General features: G+C 38.7%; 1 protein-coding gene across 4 annotated transcripts in view; it reads right to left on the bottom strand.

Moving 5' to 3' along the window:
- Positions 1–3680: 3680 nt before the first annotated feature.
- Positions 3681–25220, bottom strand: part of gabrg2 (gamma-aminobutyric acid type A receptor subunit gamma2) — a 73674-nt gene continuing 52134 nt past the window's right edge. The window contains exons 7-10 of one of the 4 annotated variants that reach the window (XM_084729842.1): positions 17947–18099; positions 14428–14633; positions 12130–12153; positions 3681–7980 (exon numbers count right to left, since the gene is read on the bottom strand). In XM_084729842.1, coding sequence (XP_084585968.1) covers positions 7699–7980; positions 12130–12153; positions 14428–14633; positions 17947–18099 — 665 coding nt within the window. In that variant the 3' untranslated portion in view covers positions 3681–7698. The remainder of the gene's footprint in view (positions 7981–12129; positions 12154–14427; positions 14634–17946; positions 18100–25220) is intronic. The other 3 variants (XM_084729843.1, XM_084729844.1, XM_084729846.1) reach the window with 3 other exon arrangements.

The raw sequence follows: 25220 nt of genomic DNA, 5'->3' as shown, positions 1-25220 counted from the left end.
TCTGTATCTGTATGTTCAAACAAAAAAAATATCTATCACTCTGTCTGTATTTGGACGGAAGACCATCAAAGGGCATAGTTTATACCAGAGGTCATGTTAAATTAGGGCAATGAGCAACTGAAAAATGTTTTGTAAGATGAGGGATTTTATTTTACACTGAAAACAGGAACGACTACAATTCTACAACAGTAAAGATCTTACTTATACTTTACTTGAAAGAAATAATCTTAAATTGCAATGATGCTACATTTCTTTCTTGATTTGTATTAATGTTACTAAAGTTCGCAGTATTAGAATATTATACATAAATGTTAGTAGTTAAATATATTGATATTATATTATTAAAAGTAGTTGTATAACTAGAATTACTGCCTCATGCTTTAAGTCTCCACCGACCAGACAAATTCCAGTTTCCATCCATGTCAGTATAATTTATGTAGTGAGGACTTACCTCATAAAAAGGTATTAGGTGTATTTTTTATCACTATAATTACACGTGTGATTCCAGTGAATAATTTCCTGTGAGAAACATGCTGTCTTCACTTAGAGACTATTTTTACAGAGGAGACAGAGGACTGATGGAGAGCTGAACATTATGATGACAGAGTGAAGTTGACCTTTTGGATATAAAATGTCATCACCTCATCATTTTATCCTATTAGACATTTTTGTGAAATGCTGTCATAAGTTGCCTATGAAATCTTAAATCATGGCCAAAAACATGTGTTGTGAGGTCACAGTGACCTTGAACTTTGAACTCTCGCCACCAAAACCTAATCAGTTCATCCTTCAGTCCGAGTGGACATATTTACCAAGTTTGTAGAAATTCCTTTAAAGCATGGGACAGAAAACATAACGCCTCTGGTCATAAGATGTACTTAGACAAAAAATAAAAAGTAGTACCCTGAATGTTACTGCGTTACATTTTAGATTTTTTTTTTTTTCTGAAATAATTCCGGCAACTTTGGGTAGAAGAAATATCTGTTTCCATGGCATTACTTGTGCTTTCCTGAATGACATATTCAGATTCAGGTAGTTGAAACGCTGGTGTTTGCCTCAGAAAAGACGCAGTTTCAATGTTGAGAGCTCATCATGATGAGTGACAAGCGCTGTCGTCTAATTTGGCCAACTGACGCAGAGGAGGGCGGGACTGTTAAATGTGTTTCGCTTCCACATTTAGGAAATAAGTATCATCAGCACCATCAATCCTCTCTGGACAAGATGCGGCGTATTAAAATGGCGTAGCTATTAAAATGTCTCAACATGTCAGCTGCAATTTGTAACATGTAATTAAAGTGACTCCTTGACGGTTTATCAAATGCCAATGAAATTGGACACATATGTTTTAGTGGTCTATTTTAATTGCAGCTTGTTCAGACAGCTGTGAATCTTATCCATGCTTCTACCTGGTGCATATTTTACATTTACTGGATGAAATTAACAAATGTATCTGTACCATTGTGGACTGTTCTGACTGTAGCAGAGAGTAAATACAGCTATTAGTTACCACTTCACTCTTCACAGCAGAGAGCGTTCAGTTTAACATAAATCTGTCTGACAGGACGTCCCTAAATCTGTCTGACAGGAATTCATAATGATGTCAAGTAATGTACTGATTGCACTGTCTCGTTTCTTAGTATATCAGCAGTTACTGCAGTATACTGTGGTGCTTATGCAATGATGTAGCTCGAAAATTATGTCTTCTACCGTGTACACTCAATATTTGGATTCCTACAAGAGTGACATCTTCTATTAGCATCAGCCTCTCCTTTTCATCACACTCACACGCCGCAGTGCTCGACTCTTGACAGGTTGATATGATCAGCCTCAGTCTTTGGCTTGAACTCCGGAATTGCCAGAATTTTAAAGACTGTCTGCCACATTTTTCCCATCAGCTGAAATTTATAGTCACACGGTGCTTCGCAGCCAGGAGGTTTCTCCACAAAAACGAAATGTTTTTAGTCTAATTGTGCAGGAGACGAGTGCTGCTCAGCAATCTGAGCTCCACAGGAGTCGTCGAAAAAGTGGTGGAAATGAGCTGAACTTAGGTTTCCTCTAGCACTATACTTAAATGCAATTATCACGTACTTGTACTTTACTTGAATGTTTGTATTTCATGAAAATATTTATGAATACACTACTATTTATTTGACAGCACTAGTTACTATACAAATCCAGATTCAAATATACATTCACTGTTAAAGATTAAACTCATGGTTTTTAGTCTTTATGGCTTGTGACTCTACAAAAAAGCAATATCTTGAAGCATTTCAGATATATATACACGTTGTTAGCAGCTCCACCGAAGAAACTACTCGCATAGTTTCTATTTTATTCTATTTTAGCGACAAAATGCTTTTTTCCCCAAAGCTCTTCTAAAGACATTTACCAACATGACCTGACATAGATTTCTGCAGGATGCCACTGCTACATTATAAACAGGAGGGTAGGGCATCAGTGCTCTAATACCCAGACCAGACTGCCTGTGTGTATCTGTGTGTGACAGCTATTTCGCTGAACTGCTGCAGCTTGCACACCTGTGGTGTCCACTCAGATTTCTTTTGCAGCATTGCTTTTGCAGCACTGTTGCTGCCGGCCCAATCTTAGAAATGTTAACAAAAAAGTGTTTTTTTTCTTCATACAAATATTTCATCTGAATTCTTAAGCAAAATGCTCAACTGTACTAGAAAAAAAAATACATAATATTTGAAGAATCAGAACTGTTCTTTGAGTTTGTTGTAATAGTTATGTGAGTTAGATTTGGTTGTGTTACAGTTGTGAGATATTAAATCATTCATCTCTTCTAACTACATCTTAGCTCATCCTCAGGTGTGCATAAACAACGGGTTATATGAGCTTCATTTTAAAATGCAAAAATGTGAAATTATTGGTTATCTTATCAGTATTGGCCATGAGAAGCAAGTAATTATTGGCTATTGTTATCGGAAGAAAAAAAAAATCCACTTTCCTAATTTGTTCTTCCCTTGTTCAGAGAGTGAGGGAGAGAAGGAGAGAGAAAAAGAACAGGAGAGCATGAACTGGAAAAAAAAATGCCCCTCAGTCAATTTTTTTCATATCTGTCACATATTCTACAGATATAGACATTGAAACTACAGTGAGAGGTGTCATGTTGCCGGTATAATGTCTATATGACTGGCATATAATTTTCTCTCTCTATTTTTTGCTGAGAACCGTCTGCATCACGCAGTAAAGAAAGGCAAGACGATGAGGCGTCGTTGCGTGTGGCTGCTCTAACCTGTTAATATGGGCACCCAGATGAAGAGCAAGTGCTTCCGCTATGCGCACACACACACACACACACACACACACACACACACACACACACACACACACACACACACACACACACACACACACAGTGTCCCGGGCCGGATACATCACTGCTCCTTGTTAACAGCTCAAAAAAAACATGGAGTCACCCTTCAAATAACTGTAATAAGGCCTGAGGAGGTAAAATTATCCAATATTTTGCAAAAAATACAAGGAAAAAAGAAAGAAAGAAAAAACAAGAAAGCAAAACCAATGAAAAAACAAAAATAGAAATGTGTGTAAAACTTTTCCCGTCTTTTCTTTTCTACTCCATTAATCATCTCATATTCCCTCAGTAAAACAGTTAAAACTAGCTCCAACAATAATAATGATGAACCTATGCACACTGATAAATGCAACCATTTTATTGTAAAATTCCACAGCTATGTGCAATTCCCTTATGAAAAGGATTTTTTCCAGTACATGTATAGCATATTATGCAGACCCTAACAGAATCAATCAGTGCCCCATTTATACAATACTCAAATATACATAGATGGCAAACAACTAACATACTGTATGTATGAGGATCATATGAAATTTATTTTGTTCTTGGATACCTTTTACTGAGCTCTGTAATTCCAGTGCGTATTATTTTGTTTTCTGCAGTTTGACAAAATACATAACAATAGAAAATATCTACATGTGCTCTTCACATATATATGTCTCATTTGTGGGTCCCAAAATAAATAAAATCACTTTGTCAAAAATAAGTACAGTGTAATAAAAGTCCATGTCAATGCAGGCAAAAGGACCAGATGAAACAATTATGCTTGAATTAGTCCCCAATTCTTCAAAACATCCCCGTTTGACTGAAAACATATTCAACATGCACACTACTGAATATAAACACGCTTCAGTATCTCCCATACACTGTTATATCTCTGCATTTACAGTAGAGTGCACAAAAATAGAATGAACAAATAATAAACAAGCTTTTATAGTCATGGAAGAAAAAAAATGCCATAAAGTATGTTTGTTTTCTCCACCACTGTTCAAACACAAGACATGCTTGGTTATTAGAAGGATGGATTTGTAAATAAAGTCGGATACAGTCTGAATCAGAAATGTCTTCCAGTTCACCCTGATACAAGAATTAGTTTTTATTGGGCTGGTTTTGTGTTGGTCTGGTCTACATACATGCTTTTTGGTTCTGTACCATATTAAAAAAAAACACAAAAACAAAAAATAAACTAAAGGTCTTGAGTGAACATCGGTGTGGCCAACATTCGTTTTATAGCATTTCCTTCAAGAAAACACTCCCTTTTAGCAGATTTTTTGTCTTCCACAAAGCAATACTGCAGAAGTAGATTCACAAATGATATTACAGTTTGATATTCTCTATTGCATGTGTGTCAGTTTGGCACTTTATTAAGATGTAATCACTCTATTACACTTCTGTTAACTACTGAACACTGATGATGACCAGTCTACGTTGCTATTGACACACTTACGTCCCTAAAGATGTGAGAGAGTATGTGCACACTGAGGACAGGTTTAGACTAATAAGTAGCAGCTTCAGAACACAACAGGACCACCATTAAATACAAAAAAGGGAAAGAACTCGAGGAAATATGAGATAATCCGGTCAATGCATATGTTAGTATCATCACTGATGCTTTAATGACGGCAAATATCAAGACCGATGAAAACTTGTGGTGGGAAAAGTGGAAATCATTAATAGTCACTTGGATGAGCAAATGTTCTTCTTCTGGTGGCTTGGGAACTGTTTTTTGTGTGTTTTTTATTCCCTGAAAATATTCAAGTCTACTACTCAGAAGCTGCACAACAGGTAATGTATGTTGCAACTCACTAATTTCAACAGATATAACAGTTCGACAGGCCTTTGTGAGAGTAGTGTACATCGATCACAACATAGAAAACACAAGATAAATATGCCCAAGCTCCATTGACACATCAACGAAAATGTATCTTTGATATTAACGACAGCATTCTGTGTTTCTTTTCAGGGGCTATATGGACATAAAGTACAGTTTCTTTCAATAAAATAAATAAATAAATACCATCAATGAATAAATAAATAAATACCCCATTAACCCCCGAAGTATTCTACATGGTCAGTCCAGCATAATACAATAAGTCTAATATACTGTAAGATGATATACTGTAACAATGCTGAAATTACAAAATATATACCCTTTTACAAAATCCCAAGGGCTTGACAAGTGTTTTCTTCCTTTTATAATTTATTTATGTACATAGACAATGTGATTTACACCTATTCCTTGTGAGTTTACAAATCAATACTGACGCACTGTCTCCCTTGTTGCATACTGGCGGTGTCTATCAAAACTGATCCGTAAGGGGCTGTTAAGTCATGTGCGCTGTAGGATATCGTACACATTTACAATTCAGATGCTTTTCGCTGCGTTTGCTGCCCTCTTCACACGACGTGACAGCATTCAAGGTAAATTCAAATGCAAATAAAAATGAGAACTACTAAAAAAAAAAATGAATGAAGTTCTGCCCAGCGAGCAAATCGATTTCTTCGCTATGTGATGAGTTACATTCTCAATGCGTCTCTTCTCAAAGAGACGGGGGAGTGAGATCTTGATAATAAGGCTTACACGTCTGGTCTTGACACAAGCAGGTGATTTTTTTTTTTTTTCACCTGATTGAGGCTCATTTATTCTATTCATGTATTATCATATTATTCCCATTTTTTGTGGGTCTTTCTTTTAGGTTGTTTGGTTTGTGTTGTTGTTTTGAGCATGCCTTATTATTCAAGAATTTCAAAATACTAGGGGTGTCACAATTTCAATGTTAAATTGAAAATTGATTGAAATGAGCTTTCAGTTTCAAGGATTAGATTGAAAGGCAGAATTGGAGATTCTACAGTTATTTGTTTTTTCTCTCTATGCCCACCTACTTGCAGCATCTGGCACACGTCCAAAGAGGAAAAAAAAAAAAAAAACAACACCTCAAAGATGACAGTGTAGCCTACCAGTTGTTATATCACATCTGATACATACATACATCTTTTTAAAGAATAATTTGATAATGTAAACTACAGCTCTGGGGGCCTAAAACCAATAATCTATTGATCTTTACAAATCAAACCTTGACAAATTGAATCGTAAGCCTAAAATCGAAAGGCGTATTGACTCGTGGATATGCAGAATCGTGACACCCCTACAAAATGCCCTACTTAACATTTGCATTAAAGTGTAGATCAGTTTGAATTCCTCTATTTGAAGGCAGTTGCAGTCATCACACTGCATATGTAAAGGGCAAAACATGATGAGATTCTCTAAGAAAGACCTAACTTGTTTGAGTACAGTTTCTCTTGTAACAGCTTGCATAACAAAAATACAACAGCAGTGTGTCATTATGTAAATGCTCGCTTTTAACAGCAAATGGAGGAGAGGATGAGAGGTCAGTGTTGTCTATACAGTAAGCTAATGGCGGCGAGGAAAAATGATTAAACCAGTTGTCTGAGCTGATCCTCCCACCTGAATGCAAAGACAATTCCTCAACTTAAAAAGGATAAACCGGGCACAATTTTTTATCATTTCTTTTTTTCCAATTTTCCTAGAAAATAGTGTAATTAAATCCTGAATGATAATCAACAGTGCTCATTTTTTTTTAGTTTCCGTAGCCAACAATAGAAGACCATAAAACATGTTGATTTTTGGCCTGAAAGGTGCATGCAATAAATGTAAACCACTATGTAATAGTAAAATATATACAGTGTCTGTACAGTTGAGCATTGTCCATTAACAGAATCATCTCTCTCTGACCACACATAGAAAATGCAGTGTCTAATTGTGCCAACGCTAAAGCTAAATAAATTAAAAATTAAATTAGCATCACTAAAAATGAATTTAAACACCACTGTCTAACATAGCTCTATTAAAGTGCTTCAGATTTTGTGTCTTAATATGTTAAGTGAAAAAAAAATGAGTGAAAATAAGTCATTTAGATTTTACTGAAGGATGCTTGCTGTCATCTGAATTAATATTTATTTTAATTATTTATTATGGAAGGAATGTATCTGTCGAAATAAAAATCCATTTAAGAAGAAAGTAAAAAGTCCAAAATGAAATCATAAAAAAAAACAAAAACAAAAGACTGTTATTTGCTCACACAATCAATGTTTTCACAACACATCTACAAACCTCTTCATACCAGTTTAATGTAGTGCTACAACATTTGCAATGTCTGTTAGAGTTATTAAATGAAATGAGTGGAATTCAAAGAGATTAAAACTAGGGAATTAAAGCAAATGCTTTAAATCAAATCATTGGGTATTTCAGTGGGTCCCCTCCTTCAACATGTCCCTTGCTGGCACAGAGCATATGTAGAATGCAATGAATAGGAATGACGTGGGTGGACGCACACCCAGGCCTAGAGATACAGATAGGACACCCAGTAGACCAGGTTGAAGAGACCAAACGCGGTGGGGAAGAAGATGCGTGCATACGAGTCTATCTTGGCGATGCGAATGTGCAACCTGCCGTGTCGCCAGGCTCCAGAGCGGCAGTCTTCGAAACAGCAGAAGAAGCTGGTGCAGTCCTTCCCGTCCAGACACTCGTAACCGTACTCCTCGTCTCGCTCCTGCATGTGCGTGGCGTTGTTCATCTGAATGGCCGTGGCCGAGCGTGGACGGATGTCTACCGTGGGTGTCTGCTTTTGACAGGACAAAATGACACAGTTAGCCACCGGAGCCTCGGAACGCCATAAATCAAGACCTCGCTGACATGACCGGGGACCTAATTTGAGCTTTTCTCTCTCCCACTTCATTTTCTGTCATTAGTCAGCAAAATGTAAGTTGCACCTTCAACTTGCCAATGGACCCTTTTAATGTTGAGAAAATACATATCGACCCATAACTACCAACCGTGGTTGCAATTAGTGAGGCTTATTGTGACAAAGGGTCATTCCCCGTGGAACCCATGATGCAAATTACACCTTTGGGCTGCAGGGTAAAGCTGGCAGCTGAGGCAATCATAATAATTTATTTGTACAGTGTTCCATATTGCTCTATTTAGCAACTATAATAAGCTAGTGCTGGGCAAAGCCCCTCATATTTTTATCTTGATTACGCTACTGCTGCTACACAACATTTAAAGGAGCAATATGTAACAATTATGGATCCAAAAATGAGTACTGCAGTCAAAATAGCGAGATGAAGCCATAGGCGGTATATCAAATCCTTTTTAATATACAGTCTATGGTTGCCCCCTCCTCCGCAGAACTCGAGGAAGCTAAGACAGGCTGCAGGGACACTGCAGGAGTGCAAGACGAGTGCAACATTGTAATTTGACGATAACAAGTAATGACAAGTACTACACTGTAAGTTTATCGGCTGTTTATAACTGATTGTGTGTCAAACTATTTACATAACATTAATAACGTTACATAACAACCATTAACATAATGCTAAATTTAACCGTTATAAACATCTACTCCTTCTACAAGATCATTAATGATTTCTTAAGAATCTTAAAACAGACACTTACTCATTTGGACATTCAGCATTAATTTGAACTGTAATTAACATGAAACGAGCAAACAATGAGGCTGGAATCGAAATTTCAAAGGGGGATACAGTGGTTGAAGTGTGAATCAGATATTTTAACTTTGCATGATTCCTTAATTTCTCATGACATATCGCGGCCGTTTTATGATTTATTACAGATTTCTCCTTTAAAAATGCTGTGAAAACACCGTAGCAAACAGATGACTGTGCCTCATTTGTTCTAAGCACAGTTCTTAAAATGTTTTTAAAGCCCAGTGACTCAACATTATGTTAGTATTTGGACCTGCATGGAGGTTGTAAGCAATTTTTCTGAAATACATTTATGAGATATGTTGTAACTGGCTTATGATGCATCGTAAAGCCAAGCTTAGGGAGGAGCATGTGTTGGCAGATGTGCAGCACACAGCTCAACATCTCCCCAGCCCACTCTTTCTGTCACTAAACGGGTTAAAATAAACCTTCTTTTCAAACTGTGCTCACCACTGGAGGGCACATGCCTTTCATTTGTGAAGACGCCTAAAATAGGACAGTGACATCAGCGAGTCTGTGGCGCTGTCATTTTAAAGCGAGACAATTAGTATTCAAACGGAGTGTTTTCATCAGGTTTTATCTTGAAATACCACGCCACCTTTGCACAAATTGGAATTCTGGCTGTTTGGCAGATTAAATGCTTTCCCCCCCGTTTGGCAGAAATGGAAGGTTCCTTGACCTTGCTGATAAACTAGGGTGTCAAGCTCATCATTTAAAAAAAAGACATGGCGAGTCGAGCATACTCTAAAATTCAACTTCTAAGGGTTTCCCATCATCACATTCCCTCAAAAAAAGTGCAAGTAGCTGTCATTTAGGTTGTTTTATATGCTGTCTTTATAACATAGGAACAATAATCTATAATCGACTGCACCAGCACGACAAATGTTTTACACGCTGTATTAAAGCACTCTATCGTGAGAATATGATACTTAATTAGAGTGAATGCTGATTCAGCATCCCCTCCCTTGTATTAATTAGTTCTTTTTAATTGCAACAAACATCACAAGAGAGTTTTTTTTTCTTCTGCCACATGAATGTTTTTGCCCCCATTTTTTACGCATCTACAACAGGCATGCTTGCTGCAAATAAAACAGGTCATTGCAGTTTTAGTTTGGACATAACAATATCTGCTGTAAGCATGCATCCTCAAACAAGCTTAAAATACTTAAACTTGATTGAACTCTTCATTCCCTACAACGTCTCATCTTGCCCAGCACTAGTGCACAAACCTGCTGTCCCTTTGAAAACGATACATAACCACAGACAGAACAACATACGGGTTAGTTTCAGCATTTTTGTCCTTATTGAGCGGACAGCATGTTGAGTTAATGAGGGGGATTAGCGGAACAGGTTATGACTCAGTTCTCAAAGGGGATTGGTTGCACTGGAAGAAAAGCGCGGTGGAAGCTCAAGCAGGAGGAGCATTAACAGCATCCTGCCGCATGGCCTGGTCAAGCTGGGCTGTGCTGAGTTGGTGTTAGCAAAAAGAAAACAAAAACAAACAAACAAAAAAAAAACAATAACAAAGAAACAACACAGTGGCATTGGCAACTTTAACTGGCTGAAAGTAGACAACCTCTCAGAAGACAAAAGACGGAAACATTCTGGATCATTAGTGGAGGATCGTTTGGTTATCTGGCCTAAGTTGAATATTTGATAGCAGTGTTTATCATTTATACTCGGGACTAGGCTGTAAATCTAACTGATGTGATCTTAAAGAGACAGTTCACCCCAAAAACAAAAAAAAATTCTTCTATTCATGCTATTCATCTTGATTGTTTTGCTGTGGGTTGCTGGGTTTTGGAGATTTCAAACACAGAAATGTCTGCTTTCTCTCGACTCTTATGGAACAAATTTGCACCTGGCTTTAAAAAAAGTTAAACATCAATGTCTCTTTCCAGAAATCATGACTCTGTTACAGATTGTCTTGAGTAACCAGGTCATGATTTCTGGAAAGAGGAACTGCTGTAGAATTTTTCAAAATTGTTTTTTTGGCACTTTGAGCAACAACAAGTCAAATGTCATTTAGTCCATTATACTGGAGAGAAAGCAGACATCACTAAGGCCCATATCTATTTATGTAGATGGATAATTAGCACTATGGGTAAGAGAAAGAACATGTACTTTTGATTTGGGAATGAACTGTACCATCAAAAATATCCCTCCTAATAAGATACAAATTCTAAATAAAATAAATATATTGTAGGGATGTAACAGTACCAACAACTCAAGGTACCTCAATTATACAGCGATAAAAAGTCCATGATGTCATATACTTATTGCAATATTAAAAAACTAAGAAAAAAACTTGAAAAAGTGCCCTTTATTAAATAATAAATCTGATGTGAGTGATTTTGCTTTCCTTCTTTAATAAAATAAAAGTAGCAAGTAGTATGACCTCAACACATGCAAAAAAAAAAAAAAAAAAACTGGTATGACTTGTCTTTGGCAATTAATGTTTGAATTACGGATGTCCTTTTTTAAAATAAAATACTTAAGCATGCAACAGTAAGGTAGATATTCTCACAGCGGGTGTGTTATCGTGACATTTTTTAATTGCGACACTGAGCATCTTGTTACATCCCTTATATATTATGGACCTCTATGTGGTGAAAGCAGATCATCCTTGACTTGTGTCTGAGGTTAAATTTAGAACTTTGCTCACTACCGCCCACCCTAGATGCTTTTTGGGTGTTTAAAGATTAGCATGTGTTAATCTCCTGACTGGACCTCCAACTCTAATTAGACTTAACACAGTGCAGGGGTTGTCTGTTTCAGTCTGTTAAGGCTCTGCTGACTCTGTAGGAAGCGTCAGGTTGAGAAGCCCAACAAACACACAGGTATAGATTTACTGGCAGGAGGAGGGAAAGAAGAGGAAGCTATTGCAGCGGCTGCTAGTTCACTGTGGTTACAACAACAACAAAGAGTGAAACAGGACAGAGGGAGCCAGAATGAGTCCACACTGGGCCTGGACTATTACATTCCTCTGGACACGGGATGTGTGGGATGCTTATTTGAATTTTCAAAACTGCATAAGTACGTCTGGCTGGCTGCCTCCGCACTGTGCACTGCAGAGTGCCCCTATTTAATGTTATCTGTGATACCTATTTAGTAACTGATGAGGAGTACAGTAAGAATGCAGGTAGATAAAGAGGGAATAGAGAGAGGCGTATCTGCTGTAGAACAGACAGAAAAAGCAGTGAGGTGCTGGGGGCTCAAAGAGCCAAAATGCATCAGACACATGCAGTCAGACACAGGCAATATACCTTTGAGGAAAAGAGCCGGAGGAGCTTTTGTCCAGACAGGAAACAAAGAATATGTGGAATTGAAAGAGAGTAACAAAAAAACAAGAAGACATGTAAACAGAGAACAAAAAAAAAAACATCAATAAAAAGAAAAATAAACAGAAACACAAGAATATGTGTGAAAATTACAAGCACCGTACTGTCTAACTCAAAATGGAAAGAGAAGAAATATACTGTAGAGAGACATACATGTTACAAACAGACACAGGGGGAGAGATGCATGGTGGGATATACTATGTATCTCACATGCGTCTTACGCCAGCATCACCTTAGGAAAAATCTTACAATGCATACATATTTCGAAACTACAGAGATCAAGTAAACACTATTCATAATGCAGTGGTTAAACACTCCCTGTCAGTTGGACATCATTATATGACATACTTATCGATAGTCAATGATTATCTACAGTAGATGAAAGTCGGCACAAACCCAGTATGGGAAACAGGAGGAGTACAGGTGAAGGAAGCTAAGAAATGTACTGGTGTGGACAGGGTCAGCAACAAAAGGTATTTTAGCTACCTAAATAAAATATTCACCTAAAAAAAAATCAATATTGGTATAAGTGGACGCTATATTTCAAGTATTTTCAGCATTTAACCTCGCTGTCAGACAGCAATTTCCGACAGGAAACTGCAGTTACATGAGCCAAATATCGCTCTCTCCAAACCAACCAGACTCCACCTGCAAAATCCATAATTTTACTTTGCAGAACAAAATAATTACTGGTCTATCGCTGCCTCTATCTGTTAGTTTGTTTATAATGTTTTAAGGGGTCAGTTCAGATTGACCAAAGTCACACAATAACAAACAAACAAAAAAACTGAGGCAGTGGTAGACCAACAACTCCTGTGCTAGTGATATTTGGCTTATATAATGGCCATTTGCTGTCCGAAAAGGCTGTCTGACAGAACAGTAAAGCGGTGAAAATATTCTAAATATAGCATACTCTGAAGCCGATATAGATTTTTTTTTAAGTTGGAAGCATTTGTCTTACATGATCAAGGATCCCTGTCAGTTCCAGTGGGTAAAATTTAATGAATATTGTAGTAATGTATGTCAGTACACTAAAATAATAATTAAAAAAATAAACTGATATACTAAACTGACAGGAAGAAATCTGATAAATGGAAATCCCTCTGCATTTGAAGAAGACTTGGATCCCACGGAACCAAAACAGCTAACAAGGAGAAAAAGAAACTTCATTTATATTTCCTCGATTTCCTATTACTTCCATATTTTTAACAATTCATGAACATCAGAAGACGTTCAGTCAAAGACCTCCTTTTCCTGCAGCCTTCCTCCTTCACTCGTCTTGGCATGTCATGCAGAGAACCTAGAAAAGCTCCTCGGAGATGTCAAACTGGCATTGCACCTTCCACTTTATTAGTCATTCATTTGCCCACGAGACGAGTGTGCGAAGTGTGCAAAACCTTAGTTACAGAGGCTGAAACTGGAGCGCCCCACTTTCCCCCCAAAGTTCCAGTTCAATACTCCTGTTCACCCAAGCACAGCATACTTAAGAGGTTTAAGATTTAATATCTTTCAAGTCAAATTCCACCCCAAAAAAAAAAAGTCATGACTTCAAAAATTGATTTCAGTTACTTACGCACAACCCCTTAAAAAGGTACTGGAATATAATTTAGCTGTTAAAAAAAAAAACATAAAACATAAACCTTTTCCAATAAGCAGGCCTCGTGTGATAGATCTGAACTAATTTACGCTCTTAATTTCTAGAGCCATAAGCCAACTCAAGCTGATTAGAGAGAAGTGCTAGTCTTGCCGTCGAGGGTAAATGCAGCTCCATAAGTGCTCATATATTTGGCCCTTCAACCGAGCTGGCATGATCTCTTGAGAGATTTCAGGCTCACATGAGGCCAACTCTCCCGTCATGTGACACGGGTCTAAATTACAACTGTAACAGATGTGTGGGGGATTAGGAAAAGGTTGGAGCTGCGCGCCTCGCTCATTGAGTAATTTGATGTGGTGGCCCCTGGGAAGATGCTCCCTTAGGGATACTTAACAGTGTAGAGCTTTTCTCTACAGCTTATCCCAGTACTGTAATGCACTGGGGGAGGGGACAGAGAGCGTGTAGTGCTTGACCTTTGACCTAAATAAAGGATACTGTAAACACTGTTAAGACAGTACACAAAGACACATTACATAAATCAAAATAATGTTTGTAGCTACGCTTTTAAATCGAGAAACCTTTCTTATGTATAAAAATTTCACTTCGGTTAATTTTAGAAAGACGCTCACCGGGTTTTTCTTCTTCTTGTCCTTTTTGGCGCTCGGCTTCCTGTTGCTGACAAAGTAGTGCAGCGTGCCGTACTCTATAAGTGCGGCGAAGACGAAGATGAAGCAGACCGACACAAACAGGTCCATGGCGGTCACATAGGAAACTTTTGGAAGAGATTTCCTGGCAATAGTACTCAGCGTGGTCATAGTCAGCACAGTGGTGATGCCTAGCAATGAGATCGGAGAGAATGGAGAAAATGAGACAAATCAAGACAAAATTGAGAAGTAAGTTCAATTATACTGCACTCTGGCAATAGCTGGAGTGCAGACGCTCATGTCAGCTACAGCTGAAACCAAAGACAAATATCTCAATTTGCAGGATTTCTTTCAGGAACATTGCTATTACCCCCAAGACTGGCAGGTTTAATGCCACTCCAGAGGGGGACAGACTTTTTTGTGTAAGCATGAGGCTTGTTGTGCTGTCCTGTCTACAAGGACATAATGGATGCGCTTTTTATTAAAGTGTCCTCCATTTAGGTTGATTTCTTTTGGCTGGATGATTACGGAAAACTTGAGTTTTGTATAGAAATCTCTATCATTTGGTTGTCGTATGTTGTAAAAGTGATTTGCCTGCATCAAAATGCTTCCAGTCCTATATACAAGAGAAGATGTGCAGTGAGTGGATCATTATTGCATTATGGGTTTATTTTGCAATAATGACCTATTCACTGTACATTATCCTGCTCATTACGTCGCTACTATCTCTAAAAAAGATAAATAATTTGACACAAAATATTAATTTAAAATGATTTTATTGATTTAACAATAATTCTATTGCTCCTCCAGAGTCCATGATCAGAACTGTTCATTGTCACGGTCTGTACAGCTCCTACATCTTTTTAAATATACTCATACATTTACAATCTTACAGTTTTAGTCCACAGCAACGTACACCTGACAGTTTTTACATATGGTTTCTCCAGCATTTATATATGTTTTTCGTATGTATTGTCTTGTTATTGTATTTTTTCTTCTATTTATACTGTTTTGACTCACAGTATTCTTCCCTTAATCTTGTTTTGCTCCTACAAACCACAGCAAATCTCTTGTATGTGAAAACTTACTTGGCAATTAAACTGATTCTGATTCTTATTATTCATTGCAACGGTCTGTCACTCACAGCAACAGTCTGCTATTTCTAAATAGCAATCAATCAGAATCAAGTATTGAACAAAGCCGTGTAATAATCTGTCTTATCTGTTGTTAAAAGTAGCACTCCAACATAATAATATTAGTTGTCATAACATTAATACAAGCATCATTCACTTTTTATGCTTTTAAATCTGTCATGAAGCTGAACTTGATGCATCATGATGCTCAAGAATAATGAAAACAATCGCGTGTGTTACTGATAAAATATTGTCCCCCAGAATAGTTTCACAGGTGGAGGGAAACTGAAACGAGCTGAAGTGAAGATTCAAACTCGGCGTGGACGTTTTTAATTTTTTTTTTCACAGATCGAGCACCAGTTTTCAATGTGTGAATACATTTTATAATTCATATGGCCCTGCGCTCATGCATTTTTCAACTTAGGAACACATGTGCTCCTAAATGTTTCAGCGTAGGAGGTATGTTTTTCACTTTAGCAATGAAAAAAAAATCACCGTTGAATTAATAAAACTCATCTGAGTCGCATATCTGAATATCCATGATGGAAGGTGTGACAGATTTTTGTTCTAACTTCACAACAAAAATGATGAATTACTTAAAGGATTACAAATCCCTTAAAGGAGCAATATGTAGCATTTGCCCATCTGACTCATAAACATACACTTGCTCACTCTGTGAGTATTAATCTCTGATGAAATATCCTGCTAATTTTATGATTTATTACAGTAAATATATTGCAGATTTCTTCTAGAAAAGTTTTTAAGTAATAATGCAGTGCAGAAATATCAAGTTGTGTGACTGATATACTGTATGTATACATATGTAAAGGAGGATTAACGTTGGTTGTTTGATTGCAAGCTCTTAACAGACGCTCAGAAGGGAGGAGTGAACAGCTGTTTTAGTGTCCTCTTGATCCACATACTTTACTGGATAAGCCGCCATTGACCACCACACTCCTTTATCTGGTAGCCTTCTTCTCTTTTTTCTCACTCTGTCTGCCTCTAATGGTGACGTAGATGGAGGCGGGGTGATGGAATAATGACAGGAAAATCCATTTATAAGTACACAGATACAACAGATTACAAACAGCAGCATCACAACTCCCAAGCACCAACAAACAAACGACTAACAAGACTGTCTTGTTCCTTTAAATAGACCGTGCATGTAAGGGCCTTGTATATAGAGGATGATTTATGTCTAAATTTAATGTGGACTGAAAGACATTCAGTCTGCGTCAAGATTAACATTGCAGTATTGTGAGTGAATTGATTTATTTCGGGATGGCATTGAAGGATTAAGAATTATGTCATCTGCATTAATCCGCTTCCTAACCACCTGGCTTCCTGTAGCTCCTGCATCATCTTTCAAAGGAAATTAAGATATTTGACTCTTGGTACAATTTTAGCAGAGAATTAATAGTGTTATTATTTCCACTGCAAATCACGTCTGGAGCTGCAGAAGCTAAAGCAAACAAAACAGCCTATTTTTAGAGAGATTAATGATGGACAAAGTAATGATGATAGTGAGGTAGAGTGAGTGTTTCTGCCTGCAGGGAATGTTATACATTCAGTTATGCTCGCTAATGATCACATCACATGGACTTGAGGTCAGGGCTTAGAGCCTTAAGGGGACAGAAGGAAAGCTGACTAAGGAATATATACCCAGCTGCATCACAAGTGAACTTTCGAGGATGTCCACTGGACACCAAGGGCAAGTTCAAAAGCTGACAAATTTCCTTGAAATCCTCACGTTTGCCCCTTTTCCGTGTCCCTTTATTTCACGCAGCGAAGAGGCCACCTGCATTATTATCGTGCTGAGGCTGCATCTCTGCATCTCCCCTGCTGTACTGCATAATTAATGCCTCATTAAGGCATGCATGAAAACATATGTGCCAGGATAGGCTCTTCTAATCAAGATGGACTAGATTCCTAAGCAGCTGCCCTGTCTCAGAGGGGAAGAGAGGAGGAGGAAGGATGGTGAAGATGAAGACAAAAAGAAAGAAGTGAAAGGCAGGAAGGAGGAAGCTTAAAGCAGACTGCTTTTCAGTATGAGGTAGAGTGTGAAGACCACAGGGTTCTTGATGGGTTTTACAGGAGGGAGTAATTAAGGCCAGGGTGGCTAATGAACCTCAGTGGTGTAAATGGAGCATATGTGTGTTTGGGCTAGCTGGACTGGATATAAGTATGAACTAAGGCAAAGGCTTTGTCAGGCATTATGAGCACTTACAGAAGAGAGGGACATGTAGAAGAAAAAAAACAAGCAAAAACAATTTGACAAAAAATATTAACCGACTATAAGTTTTTAACGGATGTCAGAATCTACAATAAAAGTTCGAAATCTGTCAGAAGTAGCTCTTAGTTCTATTCTTACCCAATGATGTCCTGGCAGGTACTGCATCCTTGTTGATCCAGAATGAGACCCAGGAGAGGACAACAATCAGGGTGCAGGGGATGTAGGTCTGAATGGTGAAGTAACCCATTCTCCTGCTCAGGTCAAAGAAGACGGTCAGCACCACATAGTCTCCTGGAGAAAGATAAATAATAGGAGAAGAGAGACAGAGAAAGGGTGAGGACGTTGTGGAAAAATAATGTAAAAGGGATATTAAGTTTATACTGTATGCACTTTATTTCAAGGGGTGTGCACACAACAAATCTATGCAATCTACTAATGTCGAGATATCATGACAAAGACATCTCAAACAAAGTCAAAGTTGGATTAAAATGACACTTAATGGTAATGGTCATAAACATTCATAAAGACTCTTTCATGCTCATGACACTGTTATGAGTGTGTCATGCCAGTCTCATGAACACCCCTTCAAATAAAGGGTTACAGAGTTTTCTTCATTACGTAAGTGTAAAACAAGGCAAAGTGATTAGTCCAGAGTGCCTACATCTTTTCTAAAGACAAATTCAAGCAATTTTCAAGAATTTTAAAAGGTTCATTTTCAAGTTTTTCCAGCACCTTACAGCTGTGTTAAATAACAGTCTCAAAATGATAATTTCATCTCTTCCTCACATTCAATCAGATGTTATTGAGCTATAAACAACCAAAATGATGTTTGGTGATAACATTCTAAAGACGGGTGACGAATTAAAGGAAAACACAACAATATTAATGTTTCAAAATGGGTCACAAAAATGTGTGTAGGCTTGGCAACCTGGCTGACTTTATTTAAAAACTGAACAATTCAGTAAGGTAGAAATTTAATATGAAAATAAGCCAATTTCAATTTCAAACAGTTTCAGGCAAGTTATGCAAAATTCAAGGGCTTTTCACACCTTGAAAACACTACATTAAAAGTAAGTGTTTTCAAGGATTTCCAGCCCCCGTAGGAACCCTGCTGGTCTTGGGTATTAATTTTCACCATTCATATTAGAAAACAAAAAGATAAAGAGTAAAAAAGTGGATATTTTCACATGATCTTACTATCATCAAAGAAGGTTGTCGACACAAAAACACTAAGCGTAGATTCAAGAAAATGGTAAATCATGGACTGATCAATACATAATGTTGCGTTTGCGTTTGCCCGAGGCAACTGAAGATCTCACATGAAACAGAGCGATTCGAAGAGCAGGAGCCGGACTTGCTCAGATACACACACACACACACACCCTTGTCTCTTGCCAGTAGTTAGCGGGAACATGAACACCAGGATCCAGCTGATGATGAGCCATCCCTGCGCTGGCTGCCTGACCCCAGCAGATGTTAGGTGTTAAGAGGTTGAGGTTAGCTGAGCCCCAGATAGACCTGACCCTGACAATATGGATCATCTGGCCTGCCTGTTTAAAATGCGTGCAAGGCAATGCATGCACACACGGACACGCACATGCCTCCACACACACACACACACACACTCCTGCAAATGTGCTTCCAACATCCTTGCAAGAACTGAAGCAAGACCAAACAAACTCACGACACACACAGTTGCATCCGTGCCAGATTTACAATGCAGCGGTGCTTGCCAATAGTTACTGCCCTCTTCAGCTGTCTATCTGTGTACCTGTCTGTCTGTTTCTCTGGGTTTAATGGCAGTTCACCGTTGGCCTCCAGCTCAGTCAGTTGTCTGCTAATTGATTAACATCACACTGTTAACGGTGTCGGAAACCTCCCCTGGCCTCTCGCTGTGGTTTGTAACCTGCAGGGCACAAACCTACTTTCTCTCAGCCATGTATCTACAGTATGTGTGTGTGTGTGTGTGTGTGTGTGTGTGTGTGTCTGTGTGTGTTTAAGCACCCACAACACATGGAACAGTCTCTGCAGCTGGGGACTGAACAGCTGGCTAATAATTTTCCTCATGAGAAAGGGCGCCCAACACATACTGCAGTTTAGTGAGAAACAGCCAACATCTGTGTATTTGTGTGTTAATGAGAGACAGAGAGAGGAAGAGATGAGACTGTCAGTGTTTATTATGTCTGCGAACATGTGCGCCCTGTGTGAGTGAGTCCGTGTAGTGTCTGGACAGGGACCAAGTCTTGGTGATTTATCCCAGCATGCACCTCTGCTCACCCAGCCATTGATAGCATCATTAAATAAACCAAGTGCAATAACCCCAGCAGCACAACCATAACTGTTCATATCACCACGTGTGCTTTCTGCTGATGCAGGCATGTGCACGGGATATTACAGTACATCGCTGCCTCGGTTTGTAGGAGTACAGGAGACACATGAAGGCTGCTCTCAGGGGTCCCGCAGCCCACTATTTTGTTTTTTATTAACATTACATTAGCAGGGGCCCAAAACCGAGACCCCTGACAGCTGAGAAACTGCCGGTTAATACACTTATTCCAGCTTGGTCAGCAGCACAATGCCTCCTTCACATTACCTCAGACTCTTAATGATAATGGGATTTCCACCACAGGGGTGAGGTCGACTGGTGTAAGACCCCGCTGCCATACGCCTCTCCTCGTCTGTTCGCCAGTTTCATTACAGGCCACAGCGCTTGCCAGGAAGACACTTTGAGGAGGTGTTATCGACCGATGCCCTCCATCCTGGCAGCCTGATGTATCTGCATCATCCCGCCTGCCATTATGGCTCTGTAGTAATGCATCACTTTGTTAATGACTTCCTGATTCCACTAAAAACAAAATGGTTTCCAGTTCCCTCACTGGTTTAAGTGTTTGGCTGGGATTTTGCAACATTACCGCATGGGGAGCAAATAGTTTAGCGTTCCAGATAAACAGTCCCAACGCAATTAGTGGACTGTGAACACTTTACACAGTTTGGTTTCACATTTGTACTTGATTGCCTGTTTTCAACTGTCAAATCCATTTCCGCTAAGGGTGCACAATTAATTGAAATATTATTGAAATTGTAATATAGCTAACTGCGATATCGAAATTGCAGAAGCTGCAATTTTTTTTTATGAAGATTAAATGTAGGTCAGAGATGCTGTGGCTACAAAACCTGTTCTCCAGATGTAAGAAAAGATGTTTGTTTGGTACAGACCCCAACAAATGTCACACTATCATGATTTTATTATTTTCCCACTGAAAATTAAAACTGTGATACAAAAATTATCATTCCCACTTATCATGAATCATATTGCAATATCTGTCAAAACCATCATATTAGATTTTTTTTTTCTTACCATATCATGCTGCCCTTTGCCAACTTTCAAAATTTTCTAATGACCTATGTTGCAGTTTTTTTTAAACAACAGCAACAATCTTGCTGAAAAACGGTGGAATTTATGCCTGGGGTGGGTGGTGAAACAGTGGAGTCGTGATTGTAAGATATTTCTGCATCCCCCACATAGGGGATTTAAATATTAATATTACCATAATTGCAAAAAACAGTTCATGGATCCCCCCCCCCTCCCCTCTCTCTCTCCACTTTGGATGCATATTACATCAACTTTATCCACAACTATTAGTGGATAATAGGGTTTGCCTTTGTCCCCCACTATACCTTGTTGTCATGTCATTAAAGTTCCCACGAAATGGCTCGAGGACTGCTTTTTAATAACTCATGCTGCGTGTTTCCTTTAAAAACAAGCAGCCATGGAGGGATTTGTTGTGGACATTGTTTGGCATTTAGTGCAGCCAGTAGAACTCCCAGTAAACACGGTCAGACCACAACCGAGAAACAACCCCCGTTAGAGGGAACAGGCTACAGTACCAAAGTGGTTTTCCTGCCGGGTTTGGCCGGGTTGACCAAGCTACTGGCAGTCAGTGGTTAGCTAAATTACTTAACCAAAAGTAAAGCTATCTTTACACGAGAAAACTTCATAAATGACCTTGGTACTGAATTCCCTGTTGATCTCAGAATCTGCGGTTGTCCTAGTGACTGGTTATTTGAAAACCAAAATATATTTTTCCCATAAAATATAACCCAGTTTCACCAAAATCACTGAATAAAGTTATAAAGTGATCAGCACAGTGATCAGTGAGGCACGGCCCCCAGATACATAACAGTCTGCGCTGGTGAATGTTGTGTATTCTCGTGCGTTCTCCTTCCGTTCTCCCACGACGTCATAAACGAGAAATTGGATGCCCCAGAGCACAGGATGAATCATCAACACTTTATAATCATTTTCCAGGATAAAAAAAAACTCTGAAATTCCATTAAGAATACCCTTGAATGCCAAAAACTACCAGATATCAGTGTGTAGGTAACATATACCGTAAACCATAAGTGATAAAAACACTTCAACATCGATTTTGACTTCATGGGAACTTTAAGACCTCCAAACATACAAGCAAACTAATTTTGCTCTTGTCTTGTTATTATTATTGTTTGTTCAAAACATGTTCACATGTTCGCATGGCTGCCTGTGTGGGATGAAAGGTCCCTGTTTATTTCTCATAAGACTGCAGCTTGGATATCAAAGCATCCAAACCTTCGTGCCTGTGCTCCTCCTAATGGGAGCCCTCAAACTAACCCCAGCAAGAGCTGCACATCTGTCAACGCCATCAAATGAGGGTGTTTTCACAAGTGCATTCACACTCCATCTTCGCGGGGTCTATAGAAAGCTCTTTTTTTCAAGGCTGTTGCCACCGAGGTCAAATTTAGCTTCTTCTGTGCATCAACAATGAATATGAAAGAGATGTCATACATGATGCTATTCGATCTCACAGCGTTTTGCATGTATCCAATAACGCCCACATCTGCTGTGATCCTACAGGCCAACTTCACTCCTTACTTCATAATCAATGCTCCAACTTCATGCGCTAAATTCTCAGCAACAAAAACAAGAACACACTCGGAGTTTAGATCTTTGTCTTTTCTTTGCATCTAAAATTCCTGAAAAACTTCAAATTTCTCCAACTCTGGATCATCTTATTGCTATGATTACATTCCTATCCATTCCTTCCTGTTTATAATTCATGAATGAAAAATGCTGATGACAGCTGTGTGAAAAATCAACTAGGCAGACGACGGCTCAAAACTATTGTTTGTAGTTTGTATTAAGATATGGTTTGAAGTATTTTTATTAGGATCACAAATTTCCCTGGCAAAAGCGATTTACTACGAGCTGATGTAATCTACGGAAAGCAATAAAAACTTGGCAGGGATGATCATTCATCAGAAAACAGAGCTGCTTTGTTGTTAAAAGCTGCGGAGACAACACAGAACAGAATTACACTCTTAGAAATAAAGGTGCTAACTAGAACCATAGAGGATTCTTCAGCTTGTCCCAATAGGAGAACCCTTTTTGGTTCCTGGTATAACCTTTTTTTAAAGGTTTCCTTTTCAGAGAGTTCCACCTAGAACCCAAAATAAAGGATTATACCTGGAACCATCTGTGAAAGGTTTCACCCAGAACTTCCCATGAGAGATTTGTCTATGGTGTAATAGTTCCACTGAACCTCTAATGATGCTAACAAGAACCCACCCAGGGAGTTTTAAAAGTTTTGACTAGAACCCACCTGTGAGGGTTCTACCACAGACCCTTTTTGGCGCATTGACAAAAGATTCCTTCAAGGATCTCAGCAGTCCTTGGAAAAACTCTTTCTTTCAAAAAGGGGTCTTAATGGAACACTTAGTCTAACAAAGGACCTTTCACAAATCATTTCTTCAAAAAAAGGGTTTGTCAAAAGCAAATGGTTCTGACTAGAACCTCAGCATTTCATGAGGAACTGTTTTGGAGCCCTTATTTCTAAGAGTGTAGGCACACAAACATATACACAGCAGCAGAGGGGAAAAAATATCACTTTTCCCTATGAGCCTTCGACCACAGTGGAAATACAAAAAAAAAAGATGGATGTTTTATTATTATTAGAATACAGAAAATGTTATAACGTTCTGTATTTGTTGGGAGAACCTAGAAGAGGCAGTGTTGATCCCAATATGGTTGTACATTATTGCACAATAGCCACAGGGGAGTTCAGAGGACTGTAACATAGTAATTGTGGATTGCTGACCCAAAGGAAAAAAAAAAAAAAAAAGTGTCATATGAGAATATCACTGTGCTGGCAGGCAGGCTGTAAATTGGTGTGGATATGGATGGGCAGGAGAGACCTGAGGCACATGCTGGCCATCCAATGAAGGCAGACAGGCCAGACACATTGCAGAGCTGCTGACAGGCTGTCTTACTGAGCTCCTCTCCTGTCAGGGGTCATCTTTATCAGAGGTGACAGCGGATGCTATTGTGCATGTGCAGTATATGTGTGTGTGTTAGAAAGACGGCAGCTTTGCTAATGACCAGGGTTATGCCATGGCTGCTTGCCAGGGTCAACAATACTTACAAAGAATGTTAACTCACCACTTTCTGTGACATGACTAGAGGCTATACGCCAGTGATTAACTAGTTACACTGGCTTTGCATTTTGCCTCCACAGGCGATTGCAGCTATTCCTACCCGACGGTGGGTGGCAAGATGATGTCATGGGTGAAAAAGACACAGTATTGTCATGGTGAGTAACTGCAGCAAGCACAGCAGCGTGATTAAACACCAGACAGGAGTCTGCAGAGTTTGATTGCCTTGTTGTTAACATTGTGGTGAATGTGACAGAGACAGATGATTATCCCTCTCGCAGACACACTAATAGCTCTCAAATTATTGAGAGCAAGGCTGTTTATGGGATTTATGACAGGTAGTAAGAAGCTGCCAAAACTGTTTTCCTTACAATTATTTGAAGAGTTTAAGAGGAAGTGGAAAAGTTAGAAAAGCAAAAGCTATGATTAAATAAAAATATTGTGATATTTTGTCTGCTCTGCCCTAATGGTATGTTATTTTAGAGAAAATGCGTAAATTGGGATACATATTGCATAATGCAGAATAGCCTAAAAGTACTGAGATTTTATTTATGAGCCATATTGCCCAGCTCTAACAGGAACTACTTTTCAAGGAACTAAAGGGTTCTGTCTTAATTTCCACCATGATCTAAAGTAGTGCTGCCTCCTAACAGTTGAACAAACCAGTGAGAAGAGTTTAGTCAACCACATCTTAATTTATTCCTTAGCTGTAGAAAAAAAGATAAACACTTAAAACTCTGGAAAGTTCCTGCGGTTGAAACGTTCTTTATGGTCTCTTTTTAAGCCCATGCCTTCTACCAACCCATTTTGCGCATTCAAAAGTATTTCAATGCTGAAATACAACCCAGGTTTGCTGTATTAAAATCTGTTAAGACACAAAACTGGTAAAGATTATGCACCAAGTATGCATCATCAACAGAAACATCTGAGGTATTAAAACTTGA

This window comes from Lutjanus erythropterus, chromosome 11 (genome assembly GCF_056507025.1).
Source record: "Lutjanus erythropterus isolate fLutEry1 chromosome 11, fLutEry1.hap2, whole genome shotgun sequence".
Lineage (NCBI taxonomy): Eukaryota > Metazoa > Chordata > Actinopteri > Lutjaniformes > Lutjanidae > Lutjanus > Lutjanus erythropterus.
The sequence above is the reverse complement of the archived record's forward strand: the minus strand, read 5'-3'. Positions and strand labels throughout refer to the sequence as shown.